The sequence below is a fragment of the Montipora capricornis genome, chromosome 3, assembly GCF_036669925.1.
Source record: "Montipora capricornis isolate CH-2021 chromosome 3, ASM3666992v2, whole genome shotgun sequence".
In the NCBI taxonomy this organism is placed as follows: domain Eukaryota; kingdom Metazoa; phylum Cnidaria; class Anthozoa; order Scleractinia; family Acroporidae; genus Montipora; species Montipora capricornis.
In genome coordinates, this window is record NC_090885.1 from 73,586,781 (window position 1) to 73,596,780 (window position 10,000).

At 36.2% G+C, this 10,000-nt stretch overlaps 2 protein-coding genes across 2 annotated transcripts in view; one reads left to right on the forward strand and one right to left on the reverse strand.

Annotated features, from left to right (window-relative positions):
* LOC138044035 (2,3-bisphosphoglycerate-independent phosphoglycerate mutase-like) overlaps nucleotides 1-5,184 on the forward strand; it is an 11,275-nt gene extending 6,091 nt beyond the window's left edge. The window contains exons 8-12 of the mRNA XM_068890627.1: nucleotides 315-441; nucleotides 1,658-1,806; nucleotides 2,606-2,723; nucleotides 2,909-3,043; nucleotides 4,123-5,184. Coding sequence (XP_068746728.1) covers nucleotides 315-441; nucleotides 1,658-1,806; nucleotides 2,606-2,723; nucleotides 2,909-3,043; nucleotides 4,123-4,265 — 672 coding nt within the window. The 3' untranslated portion in view covers nucleotides 4,266-5,184. The remainder of the gene's footprint in view (nucleotides 1-314; nucleotides 442-1,657; nucleotides 1,807-2,605; nucleotides 2,724-2,908; nucleotides 3,044-4,122) is intronic.
* Nucleotides 4,814-10,000, reverse strand: part of LOC138044039 (uncharacterized) — a 9,896-nt gene continuing 4,709 nt past the window's right edge. Inside the window, exons 4-7 of the mRNA XM_068890632.1 lie at nucleotides 9,593-9,646; nucleotides 7,826-7,924; nucleotides 7,479-7,580; nucleotides 4,814-6,271 (exon numbers count right to left, since the gene is read on the reverse strand). Coding sequence (XP_068746733.1) covers nucleotides 6,158-6,271; nucleotides 7,479-7,580; nucleotides 7,826-7,924; nucleotides 9,593-9,646 — 369 coding nt within the window. The 3' untranslated portion in view covers nucleotides 4,814-6,157. The remainder of the gene's footprint in view (nucleotides 6,272-7,478; nucleotides 7,581-7,825; nucleotides 7,925-9,592; nucleotides 9,647-10,000) is intronic.

The following is a 10,000-nucleotide window of genomic DNA, read 5'->3' on the forward strand; positions in this document are numbered from 1 at the left end:
AATTTTATCTTAAGCATCATTTAATTTGGCACCCCATACCAATTTTGATAATGTGATGCAAAATACTGTGCAAGCCTTTCGTCGTTTTTTCAACCAACATTGGAATGGTGGGAGGGGGGGGGGGAAGTAGGAAGACTTTAATCTTTATCACACAGACAATTAGAGCTTCACATTTTCCCAACGAGTTTTGTCCAAGATTGAAAGGCATACCATTCAAATTCTTCTCCAAACCTGCGCAGTTTACTATCACTGCTTATTTTTTGACAGGACATTGTTTTGCCATTGCTTCATTTTTTATTCTCTCTGATTTTCAGCATCAAATCACCATGACTCAGTACAAGAAGGAATTTCCATTCCCTGTTCTTTTCCCTCCTAATGTTCCAAGAAACGTGCTGGCTGAATGGTTATCAACTCAGAGTGTTGCTCAGTTTCATTGTGCAGGTATAACACAGTAGAAAGCTTCACCAATAACTACATCATTACTGGCTGATGTGTGATCTCACACCAAAGAAATGATATTGTAAATCGCCTTGAGACTGTATGTGATATGTGTGGTATATAAATTCCGTTATCAGTATGGCCTTTGGGAAATGTTTCACAGTTAAAAATTCATTATTAATTTTGAGGATACTATACTGTGCCACGAAAGCGCCAGCAAGGATCACAAGATGTGAGCAAAAATGGCACATTGGACAGCTTGGTGGCTTAATAACAGTACATGTAAAGGTCTCTGGATTTGTATAAGTTTCCTCAAAGTTATAACCTACATGTCCATGTAGCTCTGACTTCAAAGAAGATTGCCTTTGGTGGGCGGGAAGTCAACTCTACCTCAGTACCCTTTTAAATAGCCAAAACTGGTGCCTCCAAAGTGGGTTTGGGTTTCTTTAATTATGCTGTCCTGACTGTTTTCTATAGATGGCCTCTCAAGCCAGTTTCAACATTTCAATCTTCTGAAACAAGTGACTGTCATGAAAACATTGCTTGCATTGATTATTTAGGAGATAGAGACACTAACTTAACAGCCTTGTTACCCTGCAACATTTGCGTAATATACATTGGCCGTTTTTATACTAGAGACATAATTCGTCCAGACGAATTATGCGACTCTCATGTCATTCTTTTTAGTGTAAAGACGGGACGAACTATATAAGACGCATAATCCGTCTGGGATGAACTTGCTGAAACTTTTTTCTGCGTCTGTTAAATTTGTCTAGTATAAAGACGGGCACTAGACGCATAATGCGTCTGGACGAACTTTCCAGTTTAGTGCGTCTTAGAAGACGCACTAAAATCGAATATTCGTCAAGACGCCTAATGCGTCTTGTGGCCGTTTTTATACTACACGAAATTTACAGACGCAGAAAAAATATTTGCCCAAGTTCGTCCCAGACGAATAATGCGTCTCCAGTATAAAAACGGCCATTGAAGTATTTTGTGTGCAACGGTGTTCTGACCCCATGATTTTTCTTCACAGTTTTTCAAACAGTAATTAATAACAAAATTATTTATTTAAGAATCTGATGTAGTTTTCAACTGAATGCCACAGAGTCAATGTGATCTTCTTAATGCCGTTGTCCTTACCAACCTCCTGCATGCATCCATAAGAAAAACAGTATCAAATAGTTATTGACAATTTTATGTCTTTTTCTCTCAACAGAAACTGAAAAGTATGCCCATGTGACATTCTTTTTTAATGGTGGCATAGAGAAGCAATTCAAGGGAGAACAAAGATCCATGGTTCCTTCTCCCAAAGTAGCAACATATGACCTTAAACCCGAGATGAACGCAGAGGGAGTCGGTCAAGAGGTAAATAATGAAGTTTATATATGCAAAGACTGTAGTCGTCGATCTTGAGAGAACATGCACATACATGTAGTAATCAATTTGACAAAGCATTCAAGACCCCATATGCATGAACATCTTTTTGGTTTACAGGAACTCTGTCAAGAGATCAGAAGGAAAAAAACAGGGAACAAAAACACTTCAGCCACAATATTTTTACTGGCATGCAGTTCCCTACTTTCCCTATTTTGTTTAATTTACTACTTTGAAAATTTCTGTAAACTGTCAACAGTTACTTACAGATGTTAGGCTTAATTTGCAGCTAGAAAATTATGTGGCCACAATGTGATGGAGTTCATAACGGAAACATAGTGAGTCACTTCTGAATCAAATTCGTTGCCAGCTGTGCACTCATTCCTTTTAATGTTTTTTTCAAATTAGTTTCTCCACCGTGAGGACTAGACCAGAGCAGTTCTTATAAGAAGCCCATACCAAATTTCATGATTTTATGCATGCCTGTGGGTCCATGCAATTGATGTTGAGGAAGTGATGCAGGCTACCTGTAACTCTACACTGTATACTTGTTTCTGCTCCAAAATGCCCTGTTATTCTATCTGCAAGATAAAATATCAAGTTTCATTGATTCAAATGTTGACCCTGACTACTAAGGCCTACGGTGTATGTATGCATTGATCATGTAGGAATTAGAGAAAAATAATACTCTTGAGATTATCATTTGTTCTTTGCTTTGAAGCTATTTTGCTTGCAGTTTTATGGTTTGCCAGTGGATGATCTCACAATCCTACTCTATCTTTGCGTGCAGGTGTGTAAAGCTGTCAGGAGTGGCCAGTACCCATTTGTGATGTGTAATTTTGCTCCCCCAGATATGGTGGGTCACACAGGCAAATATGAGCCAGCAATCAAGGGCTGTGAAGCAACTGGTGAGTCAGCAGTTTGATCTAAATGTACAGGCTTGCAAGTGAATGTATCACCCTGTGTCATTCCTTCCAATCTCTATCAGAGAAGAGTTTGGTAGGACAGTGCTAGCTGTAATGGAGTCCTCTGACTGCTCCTGTGGAGGGCTTTTAAATTTGACTACCTTGCTGAGGGATTTTTTAAATTTCAGATTTGGCAATTGGTGAAATCTGCAAAGCTTGTGAAGAGACCGGTTATGTGCTAATGGTGACAGCTGATCATGGTAATGCGGAACAGATGTATAGTAAAAATGGAGGACCTCATACAGCTCATACAACAAACAGAGGTACTTACCATGTAGCTCCACTGAGCTGCAATCCTAACTTCAAGTTTATTGTGTCCAATTGTCCGGTTATCTCAAAGATCATTTTGTGAGCTATGTCAAATACATGTAGTACCGTCAGTGTTCCTTAATTCTTGTAGCAAGCCTAATAAGTTTCACACATTTTCTTGAAATTCCTACCTACACTGTACACCTGTAGCATCATTTCACAATACTGTGGTTAGTTACAAATCTAGCTCAATAGCATGATGTTGTTTTCAACTCTTTTCATTAACCTCCTTGTTGACTTGGTACATTGTAGCATTTCAGTTGTCATGCTTGTGAGTTACATTCCAGATTAAGGACGATGCCTACTATTGTTATTGCCGATACGTTCTGTGCATCTCCAGATACTCTGGTTTCCTATTGATGGCGCTTACTAATGCAGGGATGTTTTTGCACGGTTTAAAACTTTGCAGAAAAAGTAGATCTTTGTAAGTACTCTTGGTATCCAAAAATAAAATTGGGGGTAACCATGCATTCTTTAGAGATAATCAAGCTTCAATTTGAAAAAGAACACCACACATTCCTTTGTATTTTGGCGCTTTTCACAAATATTATTCGTGAATTAACTTTAAAAAAATAATGTGTGGTTACCCCCAATTTTCTTTTTGGATTTCAATAACACTTGTTAAGATCTACCTTTCCTGCATATTCATAAATCGGGGGAAAAATACCTTTGAATTAGTAGGCACTGTCCTTAAAATGATTGTAGTCTTAGAAATGTAGAACTTTTTGAACTTGACAATACACTGTAGCAGGTTAGTCCGTGGCTAGAATCCTTCATCTTCTGTATCATGTGGACATGAGTTTTGGAATATTTTGCTCGTAAGGCTTTTAGGGCAGTTTTGTTTACTTTGAAATAATTAATAGGAAAGGGTCAACTCGGTCATTTAAAGGAGGTGGATGACTCCAGGATCTGGAATTACAGGAAGTGTACAGTATTTCAATGAAAGGAACATTTTTGTTGTTTTATTGATTGTTGTACTGCATAATAATAAATGCCTGGGATAAGACAATTATATTTTCAATTATATTTTCAGTCCCTTTTGTGATGACTGGTGGACTCAATTTTAAGGAGATTACCCACAATGCAGCTCTGTGTGATGTGGCAACCACTGTCTTAGATGTCATGAATCTACCTATCCCACAAGATATGACTGGGCAGTCTTTGTTAGCAAAATAGACATCTTAACTCAAGGATGATTGTTTAAGGACGGTGCCTACTATTGTTATTGTGCATATGTTCTGCGCATCTCCAGATACTCGGATTTCCTATCGCCGATGCTTACTAATGCAGGGATATTTTTGCGCGGTGTAAAACTATGCAGATAAAGTAAATTTTCGTAAGTACTCTTGCTATCCAAAAAGAAAATTGGGGGTAACCATGCATTCTTTAGAGATAATTGGAGCTTCAATTTGAGAAATAATGCCATACATTGCTTTGTATTTTAAAGCTTTTTACAAAGGTGTATTGTTCAACAACACTTGTTGAGATCTACCTTTCCTGCATAATCACAAATCGGGCAAAAATACTTTTGAATTAGAAAGGCACCGTCCTTAATATCAATTTCAAAAATCATTCTTAGCTTATGGTGTAATTTTTTTTAAAAAAAATGATTTGACTGTAGTAGCAAATGGTAGCTTAGCAGTAGATAACTGAAGCTCTGTAGTAGCCACTTTCCCTGAAACATTGGATTTCTTTGGATTGACAATTCAATGCAACTCCACAACTTATTGAAAAGCACTTTATTTAACAATTTTATGTATTTTTGTACCATGCATGAATGTGATTATAAAGTTCAGAAAGAATTATTATGTCAAAGGTAGATCTTGGACAATAACAAGTTATCCTGCAGACTAATGCTGAGACTCTGTATGATGCATTTTTAAAATAATGACTTGGAAACCAAAATGTGTAATAATAATTATTATTTATTCTTAGCTGATACACTATAGACGGTTGGGAAAAAGCCCTCATCTGGTGACCAGTTTGGAACTGGTCATCAACTACTTTACCAACCCTGGCTATAGTTTTAAGTGGCTTGTAAAATTATTGTTAGGAGCATGAATAAAAGAGAATAAAGACCCTGTGAATTTTTTGATGTTTGATGATTGCGTGCTGAAATTAGTGTAATTTTTTTTTTTTTGCATGTAATATATATATTTTTTCGTCATTTACTTATGACGTATTCACTAACACATGAAAACCTTTTTTCTTTCTGTATTTTCTAACTGGTTTGTTTTTCCATAATACAGAAATGAGAAACGTAAGTGATCAAACACACTCAATTGAGATGAGATACATTTCTAGATAAAATAAATATGAAAACAAAAAAACAATATCAATGTCCATAAAAAATTGCTCTAGTTTAAAAATGAACTATTTGCAAAGCTAAAAATCCAAACGTTTTTGACACTAGGTCAGGGTTAAAAACATCCTCTAGAAATAAATGCATATTTTATATCCTTAGGTCCATCTGGACTCGGATAATGACCTACATGTAGTGTTGAAACGTTTGGATTTTACTTTTTAACCCTTTGACGTCCAAACCGGTCAGACTTAGTATTTTACTCTGTCTAACGCCAGATGATTTAATCGTCAATGTCCCCATTAAATATCATTTTATTCTTGTAAATAGTTTTTAAAATGATTATTGATTTTTAAATCTAAAAAGGTTCCCACACTCATAAGAAGAATATGATGGCTTTTTTCTAAGTACTTTGCAAGGAGGACATAAGCTTCGAATGGACCTATTATAATCGATATATGTTGGCAACCCATTTAGCCCTGAAGCAGCCCCCAATGATGAGTAAAATTGTCTGGCATTAGAAAGAGTAAAATCTACCAAGATAACATTATAGAAAGGAAAGAGGAAATGCATTTTTATAGGGAAAATCCTGTAACACCCCAAACAAGAAACATCTTGGTATAGCATTTTGCTCCAACTATATATGGACAAAAAACAAGGTTTCACTGACATATAGGAGACATTAAAACTTGACAACCTGTATAAGGAACGATTCAACTAGGATTGGTACAAAGTGGGTCTAGTTTTCATAACTAATTTGTAATGATCACCAATTATAGTGATTAGGAATATTCTTCAAGAATCGTTCTTCCTTAGAGGTGTTCTCTCTTCTCAGTGCTTTGTTTCGTTGCGGAAATCTTCCAAACATCTCTATGACTTCCTGGAAAGCAAACCATTACGTTAAGCACAATATCTGTATTATTAAGACACTCACCCAAAGCAATCTTCTATGATTTCAAAATCTGAACAGATTTTCAAGTACCCATAACTTCAACACTTGCAAACAACTTAATAGCAAATAAAAAGTTAAGCTCTGTGAGGGATACAATTTGACCAGGCTAAGAGAGAATGTTCATCCCAGTTAGAAGAGCCAATTAAGAAGTTTCAAGTTTTTTAAAAGCAAATTTATGGCGACCAATAAATTATTCTAATCTAATAAGACCAACTACAATGTAGCCTCGTTCTAAAGCAACATTTCTTTTGTATTTTGTCTGTGCTAACGAGGTTAGTGGGTCTAATAAGCACAAAGACAAAATATTTTTATGGCGGCCATTTATTCATTCGGTCTATACACATGTGAAGCAATGCTAGGCGAGTAGTGTAATGATGTAAATGGTTAACTTACAACAGTTACTACAAGACACAGAATTAAGATAAAAGGAAGCTACATTATCGACCTGTATTCAACAAACAAAAAAATATATATTGTTACACAAACAAAATAAAGCAAGTGATAGGGTACAATTATAATAATGATAAATCAATTTTAAGATCAATGCCAAGGAACATGAAAGAAACTTGCCTTGATGGTTCAAGCTTAAGAGTTTTTTCAGGCTTCCTTTTGCAACTACATACAAGTAGGTAATAGGTAATGCTCTCTCAACAGTGATGATGATTCTTACTTTAATTCTTCACAATCTTCAGTTCAAAATAACTTCATGCAACTCATATTTCACAGTCATTTGTGTAACATGAATGCCATGTTTTTTATGCCTGTTACCCTCATAGATTATTAATGATATTTACAACATTACATTAATTTTAATAAATAGGTGGCTGTCATGTTACCTCATTCCTGCCATGTCAGTGGATGAAAACAAAAGATCTCTAACTTGCCTTACTTCTTTTGTTTGTCCACCAGCAGTTGGACATTTTAGTACATCATTGTTATCTGTATACCTAGAGAATGGTTGCAAACCATCTATGGGCTCTTGAAAAACATATTTCAGAGATGAGACCAATTTGAGACAGAAGGCTTTGCTGCCTGTTAAAGACTCAGTGGCAAAAGTGAAGAACAGCTCATCTCCACCGACTGTCGATCGACTGTCAGCCAACAGTCAGCTGACAGTTGTGACCCTAAAACTAACCTTGTGTCTTTTTGCATATTCCAGGTAAAATCTGGTCCTCTCATGGTCTTCTGTACTCTTGAATTCATCAAATAACTTGGAGAATAACTTCACGGACAATTCCTTCATACATGTAGAAATAAAAAACAGAAAGTGGAAGGATTTCTCCTCATCATGCCGGGAAACCTGGTGTAATAATGGCGAGCAAAACTGCTGATAACAAAATTAATAATTATTGGAAAGAACTGTTAAAATAATTAATAACATTATTGATCAAGACTATATCCCCTTGGCCTTTCAGATTAACAAATCTTGTTGATTTTCTCATTAAACTGAGAAGTGAATGCAGGAAATTATAACTATCTTACCTGATCTTCTATATCTTCACTGTGTTCAAATGGCAGATAGATAAATGCTCTTTCAGAACATGAAAATTCCAAGTGATTGTGAGTTTTTCCTTCAATGAACTGCAAACATTTGGCAAGAGATAACATTAACCCATTGACTCCTGGGATTGAGACCTAACAGATTTTACTCTGTCTATTATAATGCCAGACTATTAATTTTTACTTGTCAACTGGGGGCATCCTAAGACATTTGAGGTGTCAATGAGTTAAGAAGTTAAAAACTAATTCCCCTCCTTTAAAAAATGCAAGAAGAAAATTTGGACATATTAATCCCTCAGGGCAATCATTTTTAAATGATAGTTTAATTTTAGAATAAAATAGATGTTAATTAAAGTGCTACTATGACGAAATTCGCATGTTTCCTATCTAAGCCATTTAAAGACATAAACATGTACATGTAGTCTGTACGAGAAGAAGAATGCTTTTTACTATTTTTAAATATCTCTTTTTGTTCCAGAGATGTTCAAGTTTTCAAAATATGCAAATTAGCCAAGTGATGACGTCATAAACTCAACCAAATTGCGATCGAACATGGTGGAAAAAGATATGCCAGCCAATTTGTATCAGAAATGCTTGATTCTTTGCAGTAAGATTCTAGAAGATTTGCTCCACAATATGAGCATACCAGTTTTGTTACCATAGCAACATACTGGGTTCCAAACCTCCCTGATATTAAAGGCTTTGCTGGCCACCTTTGGCGTTCTATTTTGATATTTGCCAATGGTGCCTCATCTGCATGATCCTGCAAGCATGCAATATAAATATGTTAAGTCGAGTTTGTTGCCTTGCTAAATGTTTTTCTAGCTTATGATCACCAAAATTATTGAATCAGGTTGAAGGGGTGAAAAGAGTGAGTTGCCACGGGAACCAATTTCTTAACAGCCAAAGGTGTGTTGCCTGTATAACTATTAGCCTACCAAGTTTTAATCTTATGGTCTCTGCTGCAAATTGACCAAGATAGCTATATTTATACACTTGATTTTATTTAGGGTTGAGTGAATGACGTCATCAGTAATCTTATTGGCATATTCTACACATTTTTCAAACTTAAATATGCAGATTTTTCCAAATCATAAACAGCGTTTTTTATCTTTTCTGGAATTCTATATAATAAACTTAAAAATTCAAGGGATGAAAATTTGATCATAGGAGCACTTTAATGCTGGTAAGCAAATACTCCCTCCCTTCCCTGTTTTGCTTTCTGGCTCTTTTGTAGTTTTTTTACCTTATGAGCTTATTGTAACCTCTTAAATAGTTCTCTTTAATTAAATAATGGTGGGGAATCGATGCCTGCGGCAATCATTCAGAACTTTGATGAAGCACCGTTAGGAAGGAGTCATATTGTTACTACACTGAACTGGTTTAACTTGACACCAGTACATTATGACAGAAAAATTGCCTGCCTTTCAATACAGACATGATGAACCCTCCTCGGCTAGGTGCTGAGCCCCCTCATCCGGTCGCGGTGGTTATTATCCGCACATTGCCAGTACATTCCCAGTGCCCCTTGTGTATGCCCAAGTCGTGTCTATTGCCTTTTTACTGTGAACCAAAGCATTAAAAGTATATTTGTGTACGATTTGTGTGTCATCAATGAAAAAAAAAACACATCAGCTGTGTGGGTCTAGGTATGGATCTGAAAATGCAAAGTTACTGATGCCAAATTACAAGATGTCAACAACAAAAATCAGGGAATTGCAATATAGGCCTCACAACATAGGTGCTCACCTTCCTTGCAATATACTTGGCTCTTGCATCTCCAAAGAAAGCTTCGGGAGTGTTCTAATAAAAATGAAGATGTAACACATAAAGGCATTATTCAGCAAATAAGAATAATGATAATGATAATGATAATGATAATGATGATGATGATGCTGATGATGATGATGATGATGATAATAACGAATAAGGAGCTACACCCAAGGAGCAGAACTGCAAGGATATAATTATGTACCAAGGAAGAGAGGGGGCAGAGGACTTATTTGTTGCGAAGCTTGTGACCCGGGGATAGGGGGGGGGGGGAGGAGAAAACAGTCTGGGTTGGTATGTAGGGAGATGTAATGAGGACTGTTGTTAAGGAAAGTGGGGGAGAGAGGAACAGTGAAGACGGAGCAAAGGAACCGAGAGAGTATAAGA